Raw genomic sequence first — 19,170 nt, 5'->3', positions numbered from 1 at the left:
CCAAGAGCCTGTGGGGTTTCAGCTCCGAATGCCTGCTCTGCTCGGCTGTGTTGAATTGTTTTATTGTAATATATCCTATGTTTGTTGAAAATAAATGTCACTCTGCTGTATTAATTCCAACATAATTTAGGGATCCTTCATAATTGAGAATGAATAGGAAACAATCTTCATTTATTTATTTAAAAAAAAGAAAAAGAGTCACAGCCTAAGGAAGTGATTGCCTAACACATTTGAGGACCTGGGTCTGATTCCTCAGCTCAGTCCAAAAACATCCTTTGTTAAAGTTATTACCTCCTATAGTTTTAAATTTTAATAATTTGCAAAGTTGATTATTTATAATGTTGTGGTCTCTTTCCATTAATACTTACATATAATTGAGTGGTATATGTTTATCTGGATCTGTTAAATCATATATCGATTCCTGAAAGAGAAACTTTAGATGACTTTCTGATAGAAGATGAGAACATTTCTATAACAGTTGCTTCAATTCAAACAATTATACGCATTTGTTTCAATGAGTTATGTCATCATATTTGAATTTATTATAGTGTGTTCCCTTTGAAACATGTCATACTCAAGGCCACAGTTAATATTCATACTTTTTGCCAGCAGATGCGCTGTGTCTTTCTTATCTCCCTTAGTCTCTGGATCCCAGCTTTAGGAAGCCGCTGCTGACTGTCACCCTCCAGCTCTGGACTGGGTCCTGCTGTTCTGATCTTGCTGGTTTAATGGAAGACTGGGTTTGGTGTTTGGAAAGGAGAGAGTTGCCATTATATTTTATACTTGTTTGAGGTGAGAACTCCTGAGACATTTTTACACTGACAAAGACCACATGGCTATTTTGATATTTAGGAAAGGGTTGCTGCTTTAGACGCTTTTGTGGCATTACTGTAACAGAATTTTCATACCTTGTATTTCTGAATTACACACACAAAATAAATGGGGAACAAGCTTTACTGATCTGAGAGTTTATTTTTCTAGAAGTTTGTCTTGTTCAAGATATTTTTTAATCAAAATATAAAAGTCTTTTATAGTGTTATTTCTACTGGGCTTCCTAAGCATTTCATAAGGCCTGAGTTTTATTATTTTAGGAAATACTGTTACAATATATACTTAGGAGTCTGAACATTTATTTTCAATTATGCTCTGTTTGTGGGAGTAAAATCTTAAGAAATAGGGAATTTAAAACTTTTTGAGCAGTTAACATTTCATATGCAAATAGATTTCCTGACCCTTGTACCTGCCTATTCTGTGAACTGACTAAGTCTGGACAGTTAGCAAGCTGTGCATAACTCACATGGCACCAGTTGTAAGTAAAAATGTTTACTCAAACTGAGAGGACGCTCTTTGGACACCTTTTGAATTGTAGGTTATTCTTTGTTTCTTTTCCTCTTAGAGGGAGGTATGCAACTATCTCACCAGTATATATAAAGTTACCTGTGAGATTTTCAGATACAACATCTCTTAGGTTGACAATGTCTTATTTCCTGTTTGCTGAGGGTTCTTCTATTTTTTTATATTAATAGATCTCTGTTAAATTTTATTATATGCATTTTCTGCATCTATATGTTAACTATATGATTTTCTTTATACTTTTAAATTACTTTTATTTGTTGTACACAGTGATGGGTTTTATAAAGACATTTCAATAAGTATATCATTTTGGGGTGCATGTTGAATTGCAAACTGAACTTTTCTTTAAATCTGAAAAATTCATATTCAAATAGCATATATCGCTTCTATGATTTGTATTTTTGAACGTTTAAAAGAAGTATCTTGATTTCCATTTTAATAATGATTTTATGTAAACCCCATTTTCCCTCAATCCAATGATGAGCCTGCTAACTCCAGGGAGAAGGACCTGTGTACTTCTCCGCTCGCTCCTGGTGACTTCTGTCCTCTCTTCTTCCTTCCCACCCTGCCTTCCGTTGTCTCTGCTATACATCCTTAGACATCTTCCTGGAGAGAGAAGCCACCTCTTCTCCCATCCCCCTGCATCCACTCACTTCTTTGGCTAAGGGCCTTTGAGTTTTATGACACAAAGATTTGAATGCCAAGTGCTTTTGTAAGCAAGGAGCATACCCAAGACTGACGTGGTCTCATCCCTCACATGGTTTACAGTCTAGTAGGAAATAGCCAGGAAGTGCCAGTGCACTGTGACTGACAGGAGGTATGATGAAGCTATGGTGACTAATACAGAGCAGATGGGTTCAAGGCACCCTTGGGCCCTCGACGTGTTTTAACTCAATGAAGCCATTTGTGCACACTGTGAGTATCAGTCCTTGTACCTCTGTTGATGAATGAGGGAATGGGCACAGAGAGGGTCATTAACCAGCTCAAGGTCACAGCTGGCAAATCTACGGAGCCAGGATTCTGCTCTGGCGTCTGGTTTTTCATCTCGTAGCCTCTAAAACAAACCACATCTAAACAGTACAGGTGGAGTCTGAAGGCGTCCTGAAGAAAGCAGGGCTGGTCTCACAGAAGTATGTGAGCTGAAGCCTAAGGAACTGATAGGAATTACCCAAATGGAAGGTTGGGTGTGTGTTAGAGAAAGGAACAGAGTGTGGGGCAAAAGATGCTAAGAAACCTGTTCAGACACAGCTCAGTGGTAGAGCTCTTGCCTGGCATGTGAGAGGCCCTGGGTTTGATCCCCTGTGCTGCCAAAGGAAAACTAAGAAGAACCAAGAAAGCCACCAGAAGTTAATGCAGCTATGAGAAGGGAAAGTGGAAGGCCTGGGAGGGCTTGGCCAGATCATGTCAGAAAGGAGTGAGCGTCTGGCCTTTGAAACGTCACCTCAAAAGATGTTGAAGTGGCTGCCCTTAGGAAATAGGGTTGGTATTGGTGTCATCAAGTTAAGACATGGTTATTAGGATGGGACCTTGAAGAGTATGACCAATGACCTTTTAGAAATAGGAGCAAGGGTCTACACGGGAAGGATGGCATGTCTCGATAGGGGAGAGATGGAGGGGTCACAGCACAAGACAAGGAGCATCGTGACTGTCAGACTGTCAGCCTGAGCAGCATGCCCGCTCCTCTGGACGTCTGCCCTCCAAAGCAGGGAGTCCTCAGGCCTGCTCTGTTACATCACTTACACCTGGACCCAAAGCCCTAGGAAACAAACATTCTAACTTTGATCATTCTGGTTATTTTCATTTGCAATTAATGTCCCGGAGACACCATGTGAGCTCTGCTGAAAAGCAAGAGAGAATAGTTGTTACTGCATAGAGGAATGTAAATTTTTCTAGCCCCTTGGTATGGATGGTGAATTCCCATGTTTGTTCAACTGCTGCAGTTTCCACCCAAGAACAAGCAGGCTCTGAAAAGTGTCAGACAAGTTCCTCTCCTCGGCCTACTGCACCTTAAGTGCTAAGCCATTTATTTGAAAGATGGGGAAAATTCAGTTCTCTCCTTTTGTTTGTGAACCAAAGTGAGAACCATGCCCCTGTTCCTGCATGGCTGCTCTGGAGCTGGGCTCTGAACCCAGAGCCTCTCCAAGGCCAAGCCACTGCACCCCAGGCCCTCGCATCCCAAGGAGACTTAGTCTAGTTCATGCCTAGTTGTGGAGGCTGTGGCTTCTTATTGTGTAATGTGTTTGCCAGGCTTAGGATCCACAGTAACCAGTGAGGAGAGTTTCTGGGTAAAGTAAGGTTGATTTGTTTCGATCTGATGAAAGTGTTTCCCAATTATGACAAGAATGTCTAGACAGAACACACTCGAGTATGTGAGCAGTCATGGGAGGAAAAGTCTGGGCCTGAGTGTCCTGGGAACACCACCATTGGGTGTGATGCGGCACTTGCACACGCATGCCATTGCACTGCTCTGCACAAGAGTCCATGATGCACACACCTGTGAAATTAGAAGCTACCACTCTGGCCTTCATTCCAGGCTTGTGAAATGTTCGTTTTTTAAGTGGTTCCTTTTATTTAGGTTCTATGGAGTACCAATCAGTCTCAGCTTCCCTCTGTCTCTGTCTCCCTCATTCATTCATTTTGTTTACAGATTTATTTTTACTCCATTTGTGGTTAATCTGAAATAACCCAAATGGTTACTTTTAAAATTCATCTTTCTATTGTTATTTTTTCTCAGTGAAGGGTCTCTCCTTCATATTCAATTAAAAGTTGCATAGCTGAAAAGATTTGATATAGACTTCTATTAGTCAATGTTATGTTCATTCTAGAATATTCTTTTTCAATTTCATAAACTTGGGGAACTTTCAGATTGATCAAGAGAATTTCCTGAATAATGCTGCGATGCACTGACCAGCAGGGGGCGAGCCTGGCAACGAAAGCTTTCTGTTTATTGGAGAATGAAGGAGGAAACCGGGTCTTTCAGGCACTCGCTACACCCCACTCAGACACTCGCTACACCCCACTCAGACACTCCCAACACCCCACTCAGACGTGCGACACCCCACTCAGACTCATGACACCCCACTCAGACTCGCGACACCCCACTCACACTCACGACACCCCACTCAGATGTGCGACACCCCACTCAGACACTCGCGACACCCCACTCAGACATGCGACACCCCACTCAGACGTGCGACACCCCACTCAGACACTCGCGACACCCCACTCAGACATTCACGACACCCCACTCAGACACTCGCGACACCCCACTCAGACACTCACGACACCCCACTCAGACATTCACGACACCCTACTCAGACATTCACGACACCCCACTCAGACACTCCCGACACCCCACTCAGACACTCCCGACACCCCACTCAGACACTCGCGACACCCCACTCAGTCACTCGTGACACCCCACTCAGACACTCGCGACACCCCACTAAGACACTCGCCCTTTTTCCTTCTAGTAGGATGCAACCAGACAGGGTTGGTCCCTGAATTCAAGTTCTAGGAGGTAGAAGCCACCTTGGGAAGTGAAAAGGCCACAATACATGTCCACAAGGTCTTAGTCACTTGTCCCCAGGCTGTTGGGCAAGGCCAAGATGCCAGAGAAGGACCTAGCCCAGGAGAAGCCGTAGGTGGAAGTCAGGGAGCATTTCTTTCCCCGGGAATAGGAAATCCTTTCGTTCTGGCTGCCCCCTTTGCAGAAGTACAACCACCACCCGCCTTGTCCTCTCGTTTCCTCCCCCCAGTGCTGGGTATTAAAAGTGCAAAAGCTTTCAATTCCTCTTAAGTAATTTGGGTGGTTAAGACATGAGAGGCTCCCTAAACTGTTTTATAGAATTAGCACTATTTCTACTATTTCTGTGAGAAAGTGTATCTCAGTGCCTCCCTCAGGCCACCTCTCCAGCAGTGCCATTCAAAGGAGCAGTTCCCTTCATTCCCTGAGGAACAGACTTGTGTGAGGACACCAACCTCACAGGACAGAGGGTGGTCTGGTAGCTAACAGGGTGAGATGAATGACCCACCCAAAACTGTGATGTGCTGTATATAAAATGTACACACACACACACACACACACACACACGCACGCACGCACGCACGCACGCACGCACGCACGCACGCGCGTTTTGGGGGCTGAGGATGTAGCTCAGTTGGTACAATGCTTGCCTAGCATACACAAAGCCCTAATTTTAACCCCACCACCACACAAATGGGTCATTGTGCATGCCTGTAATCCTAGCATTCTGGAGGTAGAGGCAGGAAAATTAAGTTCAAGTTTATCCTTTATTGCATAGCAAGTTCAAGGCCCACCTGGGCTACATGAGACCTTGCCTCAAATAAATAAATAAATAAATAAATAAATAAATAAATAAATAAATAAATAAATAAAGGTAGAAGAGGAGCGCATACTCCACGGTGCTGTCCTCTGGCCTCCACGTGTGCGCCATGGCATATACTCCCCACCACCTCATGTACACACACAAAAAATTTTAATGTAACTAACTAAATAAATACATACAATAAAAACTAAATCCCTTTAGACTTGGAAGGAGGAAAAGCTGATGTCTGAGTGTGTTTATATACCTCATAGTAGGCATCTTGTTGTTTCTATGACCACAGTAATCCAGCCACCCCTTGGTACTTGCCACCCTTCACATGTGGTTTGTCCTTGAGCCCCACGCAGCAATCCGCTGTGCTGTGAATGAACAGTTCTTGGTGCTTTGTTTATGTATCCATTCGATCTCTCCTCCCAACTGTTCATACTGGTGACAGTGTTTTCTGGGGTGAGGCCCTCTCAGATTGGCTGCTAGTCAGAGCTGAGGACATTCGGAACCTTACCTGTCCCGTGTTAGGATCATGGGCTTGAAAGACGGAAAGCACTCGAGGGTCCAGCCTCCACCCAGTGCCTAGGAAACATGGTTACTGAATTATTTTACAGCTCTCAATACAGGCTGCTCTCTCTCTTCAGTGGTCCACCGAGTTAGGGCTGTCCTTGGTCACCAAGATGGGTTTGCAGAGATGCAAGTTAAAAGGGCCTAGGTGCTCATGAGGTGTTCTCAACATACCACTTGGGATTTCCTTGGCTATTCTTGAACAAGCTGTGGGCTGCCACCCAACAGGGGCTGTGGGCCACCAGCAGACTAAGAAGAGACAAGAAAAGACCTGGTTCTGGACTTCTGCTCTTCGACAGGTGTGAGAAGGAGCACTCAGACCTAAGTTACACCGCTTGTGGTATTGGACACAGAAGCCCTAGGAAACAAGCATTCTAACTTTAATTATTCTGATTATTTCATGTGCAATTTATATAAGGAAGACTGCTGGAAGTCACCTCTCTTCACCCAAGAGTAGCACGGGTACCACTGTTGTGGGGTCAGTAATCTCTCTGGCCATTGAGAGCTGGTAACATCGTGTTTTTGTTTGTGTATACTACCCACATGGTTAGCTGAGGTTCTGTATGATTTCATACACATACTGCATGCGGTTGTGCACAATACACATAGTTTAGAGGGTCCATGTGACTGTAGGTACACTGTACACATGCTTGGCGTTGGCTGCCTTGAACATTCTACACACACAGTTTGCAAGGCTCCATGCAATTGTGCCCACAGTGCTTGTGCAGTTAGGGTTCATTCAAGTGTGCACACACTGTACACAGAAAAGGTTCACATCACACACAAAAAGGGGCCATGGGACTGTGCCTGTGCTACACAGGCAGTTAGGGAAGGTCTGTTTGATTGTGCACACCCTACACACACGATTAGAAAGAGTTCCTGGGACTGTGCACACAGAAAAGGTCCGCGAGACTGTATACTCACCACACACAGAAATAGGGCCATGTGGCTGTGCACACTACACATGCAGTTACAAAAGGTCCAAGCAACTGTGCACACACGCACGCGCCCCCCCACACACACACACATACAGTGATTCTGCACACACTACACGTGCAGTTAGAAAGGGTCTATTGGATTGTGCATACCCCATGCACGCAGTTAGAAAGAGTCCATGTGAGTGTGCACACAGTACACAGAAAAGGTCCATGCGATTGTGCACACAGTCCACGTTAGAAAAGATCCATGCAATTGTGTACACCCCACAGTCGGTTAGAAAGGGTCCACGCGACTTGCCACTTGCCCGGCCCTTGCTATGGGCGCGTCCACCCAGCAGCCAGTCCCACAGGCCCGAGGAGGCCCTTCGCACACCCACCGAGCCGCGGCAGCACGGGAGGCCCGCGCCACCCACCGTCCCGAGCCCAGCGAAGCCCGCGGGTGGCCGCCACCCAGGCCAGTGTCCGCGGCCTGGCGCGCACTCCCCCGGGCGGCCGCGGCTCCTTTAACCGGGGAGGCGGGCGGGCGGGCGGAGGCGGCGGGCGGGCGCTCAGAGGAGGGCTCTTTCTTTCTTCTTTTTTTGAATGAACATGACGTACTACAGGAAACCAGGCGCTCCGGCGGAGAATGAAGTAAGAGGCCGGGCCCCCAGCCCCGCGCCCGCCCCCTTCCTCCCCGGACCGCCCTCCCGCCCTGCGTCCGGGTCCCCGCAGAGCAGCCGCCGCCGCCACCGAGGTGTCCGGGCCCTCCCCGGCCGCAGCAGTCACCGCCGAGCCGGCTGCGCCGCGTGAGCGCGAGGAGGAGGCGGCCAGCGCCGCACGGAGCGGAGGAGGAGAAAGGGTGCGCAGCCCGGAGGCGGGGTGCGCCGGTGGGGTGCAGCGGAAGAGGGGGCCTGGGGGGGGACTTCGTAGCAGTCATCCTTTTTAGGAAAAAGAGGGGGGGCAAACCCTCCCCCACCTTCTTCTCCCGCAGCGCACCACACACAGCGCGCGGGCTGCTCGCTCGGCACCGGCCGCCCCAGCGCGTCCCTGCCTGCATTTACCAAGCTGCTTTCCCCCCCATTTTTCGGTAAACGCATTGGCCTTTCGGAGTTTAATCAGAAGAGGATTCTCGTCCCCGTTCCCCCACGCTCTTCCATCGTCCCCCTCGCGTGTCTCTCTACCGTGGAGGGCTGAAGCAATCCGGTGGATACCGATCCATGCCTGCGCTCGAGCGTGTGTGTGCGAGTGCAAATTGCCGAGAAGACGGGGAAATCACAGGACTTCTGCAAATGCTGGACTGGACATTGTAATTCATCTGCCGCCACCGCTGCCTTTTTGGCCCGGCTGTCGTGCTCTTGAGATCTCCGGTAGGGATTCCAACGGGTTGACATTTTCAGTGAAGCCGAAGTGTGGGGACGCAATCTGGAAACCCTCCTGATTTTTACTCCACCTAGCCACCCCACCCCGCCAACTCCTGGTTCATTGCAAGTTTCAAAGAAGCTTATACAAGGAGACTGCTGAAGATCGCTGGTGTCGTTGCCTTATGTATTTGTTTGGGTTTTACCCAAAAAAGGGGAAACTTGACAGAAGACCATGCCGTCCTTAAAAAATACAGTAAGTTTTTTTGCACAGGAATTTGGTTTAATGTAACTTTCAACGGAAGCATTTGAATTTTTTTTTTACTTTAAATGCATTCGAGCAAATTTAATTTCCAGACAGTTCAATGCATTCTCTTTAGCGTGTAACTTGTAGCGGATATACCCTTCCTCCTGTGAGTATATAAAGGAGAACACACCTGATTTTAACTTGCTAGGTCGTCCCGCCCCCCTCACCTTTCAGCATTGCGGGGGAAGTAGACTGATATTAACAAAGCTTAATAAATAATGTGCCTCATGAAATAAAGAGCCGAAAGGAATTTGAATAAAAATTTCCTGCATCTCATGCCAAGGGGGAAACACCAGAATCAAGTGTTCCGCGTGACTGAAGACACCCCCTCATCCAAGAATGCAAAAGCACATCCAATAGAACTGGATTATAACTATTCTTTCTTTCTTTTTTCCTTTTGGGGCCGTGGGGCGGGAGTCTGGACCAGAAGTGCTGTTGGTACCTGCAGCTTTTTTCGGGGAAGGATGGCGCAAGCCGGGAGAACAGGGTATGATAACCGGGAGATCGTCATGAAGTACATCCATTATAAGCTGTCACAGAGGGGCTACGAGTGGGATGCGGGAGATGCCGACGCCGCGCCCCTGGGGGCCGCCCCCACCCCTGGCATCTTCTCCTTCCAGCCCCAGAGCAACCCAACGCCCGCTGTGCACCGGGACACGGCTGCCAGGACGTCACCACCACGGCCCATAGTCGCCACCGCTGGACCTGCGCTCAGCCCGGTGCCACCTGTGGTCCACCTGACCCTCCGCCGGGCTGGGGATGACTTCTCCCGTCGCTACCGTCGCGACTTCGCGGAGATGTCCAGTCAGCTGCACCTGACGCCCTTCACCGCGAGGGGACGCTTTGCCACGGTGGTGGAAGAACTCTTCAGGGATGGGGTGAACTGGGGGAGGATTGTGGCCTTCTTTGAGTTCGGTGGGGTCATGTGTGTGGAGAGCGTCAACAGGGAGATGTCACCCCTGGTGGACAACATCGCCCTGTGGATGACTGAGTACCTGAACCGGCATCTGCACACCTGGATCCAGGATAACGGAGGCTGGGTAGGTGCATGTCTGGCTGAATGAGTCGAGGCTTTGCTCTCAAGGCCGAGATGCAGAGGTTGGGGTGTGAGTGGATCCTGGGTCAAAGTGAGCCGTTGAGCCAATGAACTAAAATGGAGTTGTAAGGTATGCTTCCCCGAGCCCCTGTTTGTGGTCAGATCACACCCCGCCAACACTGTGCTAGGTCTTGCCTGCAGGCTGTCAAAGAGCAGAGGTCCAGCATTTTTGGTCTAGTAGGATTTGGAGATAAATGGTATCCCTCCAGTGACTCCCAGAGTTACATAAAGTCTGAGTAGCTTGTTGCAGATGTTTTGGGTCCTGTGGAGGAACCAGACCTCCAGCTTTCACTCTTGACCTGTGCATCTTTAGCTCTTCTGGTGGACTGGCAACTGAGAAGGTCCAACTAGACAAACAGGCTCCACCAGAGGACGCAGGCATACCTTTTCCGACTCACTTGGGAACATTTTCCCAAAGAAAAACAAGACAGCCCCCTTTCCTGGAAATCATAGCTAAGCTTGTAAAAAAGGTAAACTGATATTCATAGATGTTTGTGGACTCCGGTCTGTGCGGCAGTCTTGGTGGGCATGGTGTGTGCACCCTGAAGAACAGGCTGTGGGTGCTCTGGTCATCAGTGAGTCTGCAGCGGCTCCAGACTGCCTTCTGTAACTCACACACGATTTAGAAGTTTACATCCACTTTAATATTCTTGACTTATCTCTACCCACAATCTACATCATTTTTCGATCTCCACTGCTGAGTCGACTTGCATCTAGGGTGTCTGCGAAAGGAATAGTAACACTTAGCTATGAAGTGTCCAGCCCTGACTTAAGTTGAAATGCTTAGTATCCATAGCTTTGATGAGTGTCTATGGGGTGATAGTTTTCTGCTATCTTGGGAGTTCACGCTTCCATTATTTTACCATGAGATTTAAGCTTTTCCCTGGTTCTTTGGGGGTAGGGGGTGGGGAGCAGACTCAAGGCTTGTTATACCTAAAATAATTAAGATATGAAAAAGCAATAATTATTGTCTGACATTTTTTAAAGATTTTGGTTTAATGAAAAGGATTTTCATTGTAGTTTTGCCTTGGATAGTCTCAAGAGAATGACTAATTTTTTTTTTATAGCACTGAACAGGAACAAAAAAGTCTATAATTGACCACACATAAATCAAATGCCTAGAAACATATTATGTTTTTACTACAGTTTGCAAGATGTGCTAATATTTATGGGTCCCAAAAAGAAAAAGCCAAGAAAAATAGATGATTGATGTGAACATCTGATCTTATTTGGCCAAAGTTGACAAAATATTGATGGCACTGTTCAAGGTTTAAAAGTAAAATTAACTCAAATATCCGAGTTGAAATGCCTGAGAGTCACATGCTCTTTGTGAATTGCTTGTTTGTTGACATCCCACATGATCAGATTGTTAGCAGTGCTAGAAGAATTGGCTGAAGAATGGAAACTGATTTTGTTAGATGTTTAGTTGAGTGGGTGGGCTGATTTTTTTAGCCACTGTATTCAGAGGTGGGGACTTCAGGCTCCAAAAGAATAATTTTAAAGCCAAAGTAAAACAATTTAATAGTTTTGTTATTTCGTATTTTTATGAAAAAAATAAATGTGTTTCTTTCTACTTCAAGGAAATCCAAGGCAGTAAGTGTGTGGTATTGACTATCAGGCTAATAAAAATATGGGAAACAGGACCATATGTTTTTGATGGAACTTCAGATACAAGCTGACCTCTGTTGTTGAGTTGTAATATGTCGACAAGCAGAAGACTGAGGTTTATTTTTAAATGAAGCATCTCTTTTTTGTGCTCGTCATCAAGTTTTGTTGTAGGGCCTGTCTTTGTGGTCAGCAGGTATCTGAGGCTGATAAATGCATAGACATCGTGTGATGAAGCCTATCCACAATGGCATACTGGAAGAGATGATAAAAAACCCTCTTATAGCAAACATAAGTCATAGAGAACCACAAATGGCTGGTGGTAAAAATAAGTGTCTAATAGTTTTCAGAACAACACATAAATGGATGACTATGCCGGAAAAGAAAGGAATTGACAAGAAAGGAGTATGCATCAAAAAATAGAACCTTATGTAAGCACTTTGGAGTAAAAGTGGTAGAATTTGAAGCTCTTAGTGATTGGTCTATCAGCCTGTGGTTTCAAATGTGTTTTATTAATTTAAATTTTTGTTTTAGGCATTTGGCTTATAGATTTCCCTTTAACTTCATATTACTCAGGATTGTACCTCTAGTATGTTGCAAATTGCAGTGACATTTTAATAACAATAGCTAAATTTCAGCAGAGAGCTTATTTTCTTGACATGAGTTAACGATGTGAGTGGTGGGAATAATTTCCCATGGTCAGCGGAGCAGCTCATCTATAGAACTATATAGAACACATGAAGCTTTAGACTTGGAATCAAAAGCAGATGATTCCATGGCTGGGGAAGGCTATTCCATGTTTATTACAGAGAAAACAGTCCTTGAAATGACCAGCTCCTGATAGAGGGTCCCAGAACCTGCAAATTAAACAAAGAATAAAGAAATAATGGGGTATAAGGCAGAGTTTGGCTTATCCCCAGGTCTGAATAAGGGCCTGTGTGCTATCTAGAGAAAGGCAAGAAATTTAGAACAGGGGGACAGCAGCAATTCTAGAAAATGTCTCAGGCCCTACAGATAAGTAGCATGGGTCTCACGTGGGACCTTCTTGGGCTGAGAATCTCAGGCTTCAGTTTAGTGCCACTGAGTCGGACATTTGGTTTCTCTGTGCATTGAAGTCGAGCTGCTGGCTATCATGCTTGATTCTTCTGCGTGTGAGTGGGTTTTTTGTTTGTTATTTCGTTTGCTTTTTGAATGATCAGTACTGTGACAGATTCTGTAGACCTCTTTCCAGTGGCCACCAGGTCCAGACTGTTACCTGGCATCCTGTTTCCCAGATGTCCACTACAGCAATCTGATCCCCAGAAGAAGTAAAGAATGAAGGCGCGAGAAAAGTCACACAACCACAATCTACTCCTCTCGAGGATGTTTCTCATGGTGGCTGAGTTTGCATTGGCATTTTTTGGCCTCATTAAAGTGAGATAGCTTTTCTTCTTCAACTAAAGGGAAACTCATTTCTATGTACCCAGTAGAGGTCAGCTTCCTTTTTATTAGGTAGTTAGCAAGTAGTTTCCCCTTTCTGAATACAGTTCACATCCACCAAAACATTTGACTAGCTGAAAACATTGCCATTCTCATGACAGTGGATGAGCTCCATGAAAGAGCATCATTTTTCTAGTGGCCAGTATCAGCTGCCCTGGCCAGTTTTGGCAGCAAAATGATAGGATTAAAAATAGCATTATGATGATCCAGTCTTAAATAATACATTCCCTGATGAACTTTCCTTGGGAAACTGTGTATCTCTGTCTGCTAGGAATCCCATGACTACTTTCAATAATTTATTTTGTAGAAAAGAAAATCATGTTATTGGTCTTAGAGGTTTTGGTCATGTGATGCTGAGTGGTTATGGTTCTGGAACGTCATACAAGTTTTTAGTTCACTCAGTCCTCTGTTCTGTGTTGGAGTTTTTGTTGCTATTTAGTATCCACTGAAAACATTTCTTTTGTGTGTCCTATTCTTTTAGTTGTGCTTTCTAAAAAGAGCAGATTGTTCATTTTAACCCCCCTTGATTGAACTGGTACATGTCATATTGCTTAAACTCCATGGGCCACACATAGCTACCACATAACAGAAATCTACAGACAAAGGGGTGGGGGTGGGGTGGGAAGCAAGCCAAATTCTTGTCATTCTTTTTTTTTTCTCATCCTTTTCCTGTTTTGTGTCTTGGAGGGATGATAAATCCACGCATGAAGCAGCATGGGTGAGTCTTGGTGCGCCACAGTGGCTCCCACATGGAGCTCCACCTCAGTAGCTTCAAGGACTCGCACTGGTCTTTGTAGCAACTTAGCAAAGGAATGCATTTGTACAAGAAAACAGCACTGTCTTTGTTGTGAACAAGTACGAAGGTCCCCCCAGCCCCAGAGGTTTATTGAGAGTCAAAGGTTCTGTTAAACCTTTTTAAGGTAATCTGATATTACCTTTTTCAGGTATGGCAGTGACCTTTCAGTCTGGTCACCCCAGCCCCTGACTGTGTAGAGACTCAGTGAGTTCAGCTTCCTATGAAGTTTGTCTTTCATTCTTCTCAGCTTAATTCAGACATGCTCCCTTCACGTCTAAGCTGGTGGAGAAGTGTTCAAGGACTGTGTTTCCAGCAGACAAGATGGCAAGTTTCCCGTGTGCCAGGCACATGGGAAGGAAAGCTAACCCCAGCCTGGATAAATCACAGGCTAGGGCTTTCTGTGTCTTAGTGAATGCATAGTAACCAGGAGTCCCATGAGCGAGACTTAGAAAGAAAAAGGCAAGTCCGTGTTTTGCATGCGCTTCAGCCTGATCGTAAAGTTATTTCTAACCACACGGTTGTTCATGTGTGCATCGGGCTGATTTAAATAAGGGGCCAAATGCACATAATTTAAAAAAAAAATAACCATTCCACGTAGACATGGGATTAACAGAACTGAAAGGTGGGGGGAGTTCCCTTTTTAAAGAGTGATCCACTGAGCACGGTTTATGCACATTAGACTTAACAAATGCTAGTCTACAGTTTTTAAAGAATTTCATTAACATGTTTTAAGGAAAAGACAATCAAAGCTTGCTCTAATTAGAACATGCTAATCTGAAGAAGTGTCTTAAATAATTCTTTCTCTTACACAGAAAGATACAAGTACATTTTGAACCAGACTAGAGACACCCCCACCCCCACCCCCACCTTTGAGAAAAAGAAAAGCCTCTCTTTGGCTCTGGTTCCAGTCCTAGTACTATGCTGTTATCAGATGTTCTCTTCTGAAATGTGATTCACAATTCACAGGAATTCGTACTTACTCTCATTGCGTTCCTAAGCAACAATGTACGGTACCCGTGGCCTCTTTCCTTAAATGCAGATGGGGAAAGTTTTAACATTAAAAGGTTCTTTTCCTTCCCCTAAGGCCTTCTGCAGGTGGCTGTTCTGAAGGGGCCAGATGTATAGTGCCAGCACTGACCTCTAGTGAGGTCGATGATGCTTTCTGTGTCTCAGGCTTTTTAGATTTTCTCATGGGTACCCCGGATATAGCTCCTTGTCACCTGCAACAGTTGAAGGGTAGAATTCACATGGAGAACATGGCATTGTATCTAGAATCTTCCAGGAGGTAGAAGATAGTGAAATCTCCCTAAAGCTACCATATAGCTCACCAGACCCCGATCTTGCCACAGGCAGAGAGGCAGGTAAAGATCCCGCTGATAGTGCTCCTCCTTCACTCCAGAGATCGCAAACTCCAACTCCAAGCAGAGAAGAGCATCAGCTGGCATAGTTTTGACTTGCTGGAATCCCTTCAGTGGGTGATTCCAGAGGACTATTGAGCTTTGCAAATGCCTTGACTGCCTAAAGTAAGGTAACCTATTGTAAAGACTACTTCCCCAAACTTGCCCTTCAACGTGTTTGAAAGGAAATCTCGATGACATGCTGGTGTGGCCACTTTGGTTTGGCTCCTTGGGTGATGCTCCTGGGTGATCTAGCACATTCCATGAGGAGGTTAACCATGGAAGTGAGCACACCTTCCTTTACACATCACGTGTGGAGCAGAAACTTCCACAACAAAGCAGTAGGAAACACTGCATTTCTGCTTCACTGTTTGTTTTGCCTTTAGGATTTTGGGGCTAGAAAGTATTCCCTTTTTAGTTAATAATCTGCTCTCTGGGGTTTTAGCATCATGAGTCAGAAGCTCATGACTGACTCCCTCCGCTCTTTAGTACATCTCCTGAAAACAACTGGGGAGCCCACTGTGTCTGGAGAAGCTGTAATTTTTCAAGGGAGATTTTTTTCCATTGAGACCACAATATCTTTTCTTGTGACAGTCCAATTACTATATCTCTCCATTTTAACCTATCAAAAGGACAGTCCGGCTGCAAAAGAACAATGAGGAGTTTGCAGGTGTTAATGTGCAGTACTCCAAACAAGGTCCAAGTTGCAGGTTGTATTTTGTTGCCTGTTTCCAGCTCTTCATAATAGGTGCTAAGACTTCTGCTTTGCAGCATGGTGAACTTTATTCTATGTTATTGAGTCTGAAATTGAATTGCAGCCAAGCTTCCCCTCTCACCTACATCTGAAATTCCCAAAAGAAGACAGAACATATTCTTTGTCCTCTTAGTCCAGTGCTTATCTAGTATATAATGCACATCCTTGTTATAATTAGGGTAGAAATGAAACCAACTGAGGGTTGTGTCATCAACTGTACACGCTGATTTGCCACTTAGGGTGGGGGAATAGTTCCATTCGGGAGGGCAGCTCGCCACCTCGCCGTCTAAAGCTCCGGGGCTATCGCTCGCTGTTTCCTTTTTGGATTTTTGCCATCATTTTTTTCTTCTTCTTTTTTTCACTGAATACACAGAGAAGAGGTCTGAAAGTATTTTATAACAAAATTGTGAGAATATCGAGGCAGAGCCACTTACTGAACACGGAAATGGCAGCAGCGGCTCAAGAGTAAGAGAGCGTTAGGAAAAGGAGGGACCGTCTGTGAACCTTAACTCAGGTTCCCAGCATCCAGAGCCACAGTGGGCATGGGAGGATTTAAAGGCTCTTGTTATTTAGGAAAACATACATACTAGCTTTTTTGTTTTCATAAAAAGCTCAGTGCTAGGTGTTTTGGTTAGTAAGTGTTTTAAAGCACAAACATTCAGAGGAGCAAATCTGAAGTAGCCGAAGTCCTTGTCATTTTTAGCTGACAGAGATCTAATCTAGTTAGAAGGCACTACATGGATCATGGAGAGTGCCATATGGGAGACAGTTGTGAAGCAAACTTTGGAAAATAGATAAGAGATATGGGGAAGGAATATTTAAGGCAGTGAGACCCAGAGCTATCAAGCAGGCCTGTAGAGAACTGGGAGGTCTGGCTTGATTAGAGCCTCAAGAACACCCTGGGAAGAATTTGAGAATGTAGATGTGGAAAGGAGCCTGAGACAGAGCAGAGTGTAATGTCAGAGAAGACTGATGATGTTTGAGGCTAAACCCGAGCAACCAGGCAGGACAATGGGTAGGTGGGGTGTGCAAAAGCTGGGTAGGTGGGTGTGCAAAAGCTGGGTAGGTGGGTGTGCAAAAGCTGGGTAGGTGGGTGTGCAAAAGCTGGGTAGGTGGGGTGTGCAATAGCTGGGTAGGTGGGTGTGCAAAAGCTGGGTAGGTGGGTGTGCAAAAGCTGGGTAGGTGGGGTGTGCAAAAGCTGGGTAGGTGGGTGTGCAAAAGCTGGGGAGGTGGGGTGTGCAAAAGCTGGGGAGGTGGGGTGTGCAAAAGCTGGGGAGGTGGGGACTGAGGAACAGAGAGAATCAGAGGACATGAGGAGTACCCCTGGCTCAAACCAAACCAAACCAAACCCAGGGCCTTCCAGAGAATGGAAGCCCCCTTTGCCATGGCAAGTAGATGTAGTGAGTTTGACTCGTTCGTCTTGGGCCCTTATGAGGCTGTTCAAAGTGGAAGAGCCAGGTAAGCAGCAAGACCTAAGGATCAGGCACTCTAGGGAAAAACTGAGGTGAAAAATGAACGCCTTTATGCCTAAGCTCTGTGGGCTTAGGGGAGCCCTCTGCTCCCTTACTCCCCAGTGGTCCTAAGTACTACTGCTGGATCTGCCACCTTTGACTGCTGTTGTTAACACAGCAGCTTTTCCCAGCAGTCTTTATGGGGGTGCTGTGGATGGGGCTCCAGGATCAGCCCAAAGGTTTACTTTTCTGAGCTTGTCTTTCCACTCACAAACAGTAATTAAACTTGAGATTAACTAATGTTGTCTGGCTGGCTGCTTAGGCCTTCCATTTGCCATCTAAATTCAATGGACTTTGGGAGTCTCTGGAACTCCTTTGTGAACTAATTTATCCTATTAAATTCAAGATGGCATCTTGCATATATAAGCAATAAGCGTTTTATAATAAAGAATAGGTTTATGAAATGAGTGAATTAATAAAACTATATGCTACAGGCATTTTGGATGTTTAGCTCATTCTAACCAGATAGTGCTGTCTCTTAATGAGTGATGTGTGCCCAGCTATCGCATTCTACTTGTTAATTAATATTTATTAGAAACAAAAGAAGAAAACATACCTATGGTTTCCTTGTTATCCTTGTCTTTGAATTAAGGAAGTATCTCATAAAGATAGATCTTCTGGATTTTACTCTGCAATTAAACATTCATCAGATATTATTCTGTCAGTGTAGGTATTGCTGATGGTCACATTCTATCTGTTTATACAGGGTGATATGCACACAGAATATAGACATGTACCTTCTTTCTTTGCCCTCTCATGTTTCAGATCTAACCCAGACTGTGAAGGTCTTGATGTATGAGATTATTCATTACCTTATCGTTAAAGGATGCAAGGCTTGTGCAAGGTTCTCATAGAAGCAGAAAGGTGGATTTTAGCTCTGATCAGTATGGCAACTCAAATATTAAGAGAATTGCAATGAGCCATGAAGATAAATGATCTTCCCCAATAAAATCAAGCAGCCTACTGAAGCTGGAAGTCAGTTCAGGTGAGCATTCCCAAAGATGAGAGAACTTGAGATTCCATTTCTGAAGACACTGACCAATCGGAAGAGCACCAGGTCTGTCACCGAGAACACACCTGGCACAGTAGCTTTGGCTACATTTGTGTTCTGGTTCAAGCCAGCCTCACAGCCTATCTGTGGTTTTGAGAGCTGGAGGAATTTGTGTTTTGAGAACCCTCATCTTTTGGCATAATACAAATGTAAAGCCTTGTTGCTCATCATTTGTCATCTGTTTGAGAAAGATCATATGATTTGTTTACTTGTAATGAAGGGTGACCATACTTCTCCAGGGGCTTTTAAAACGACGGATGTGTCAACTTGCAGATTTGTCCCCATGAATGAAACCACAAACAAATTCTCTTCTGTCTCCCCTCACCCACCCCACCCCCCTCTTCTTCTATAGCCATCTGTGCCTCGTTCCCATTGCCAGCCCCTCTTCAAGTGGCTTATCTTTGAGTGAATTCAGAAACTTCAAATTATAAAGGACACCCAGATAATTGGCCTGGTCTCCAAACTATCTGTCCCCTGTACAGCTGCCAGATTCCTTCCTAATGAATACATCCACTGACAGAGCCGTCTTGAGCTTGCCCATATCCGTGAGAAAATGAGCTCCCCTGCGCGGCAACAGCTTGCAGCTCGGGGGAAGCGATGGCAGCCACTGCACGAGGCTTCTTTGAACGTCGTTTTCTTCCCCAT

At 45.4% G+C, this 19,170-nt stretch overlaps 1 protein-coding gene across 2 annotated transcripts in view; it reads left to right on the top strand.

Annotated features, from left to right (window-relative positions):
- Positions 1 to 7,823: 7,823 nt before the first annotated feature.
- Positions 7,824 to 19,170, top strand: part of Bcl2 (BCL2 apoptosis regulator) — a 169,778-nt gene continuing 158,431 nt past the window's right edge. Inside the window, exons 1-2 of one of the 2 annotated variants that reach the window (XM_042257942.2) lie at positions 7,824 to 9,876; positions 18,240 to 18,864. In XM_042257942.2, the coding sequence (XP_042113876.1) occupies positions 9,112 to 9,876; positions 18,240 to 18,245 (771 nt within the window). In that variant the 5' untranslated portion in view covers positions 7,824 to 9,111 and the 3' untranslated portion in view covers positions 18,246 to 18,864. Of the gene's footprint in view, positions 9,877 to 18,239; positions 18,865 to 19,170 lie in introns of those variants that run through there. The other variant, XM_006993686.3, reaches the window with a different exon arrangement.

The sequence above is a fragment of the Peromyscus maniculatus genome, chromosome 11, assembly GCF_049852395.1.
Source record: "Peromyscus maniculatus bairdii isolate BWxNUB_F1_BW_parent chromosome 11, HU_Pman_BW_mat_3.1, whole genome shotgun sequence".
Classification (NCBI taxonomy): Eukaryota; Metazoa; Chordata; class Mammalia; order Rodentia; family Cricetidae; genus Peromyscus; species Peromyscus maniculatus.
Note: the sequence above shows the minus strand (reverse complement) of the source record. Positions and strands in the feature narration are given on the sequence as shown.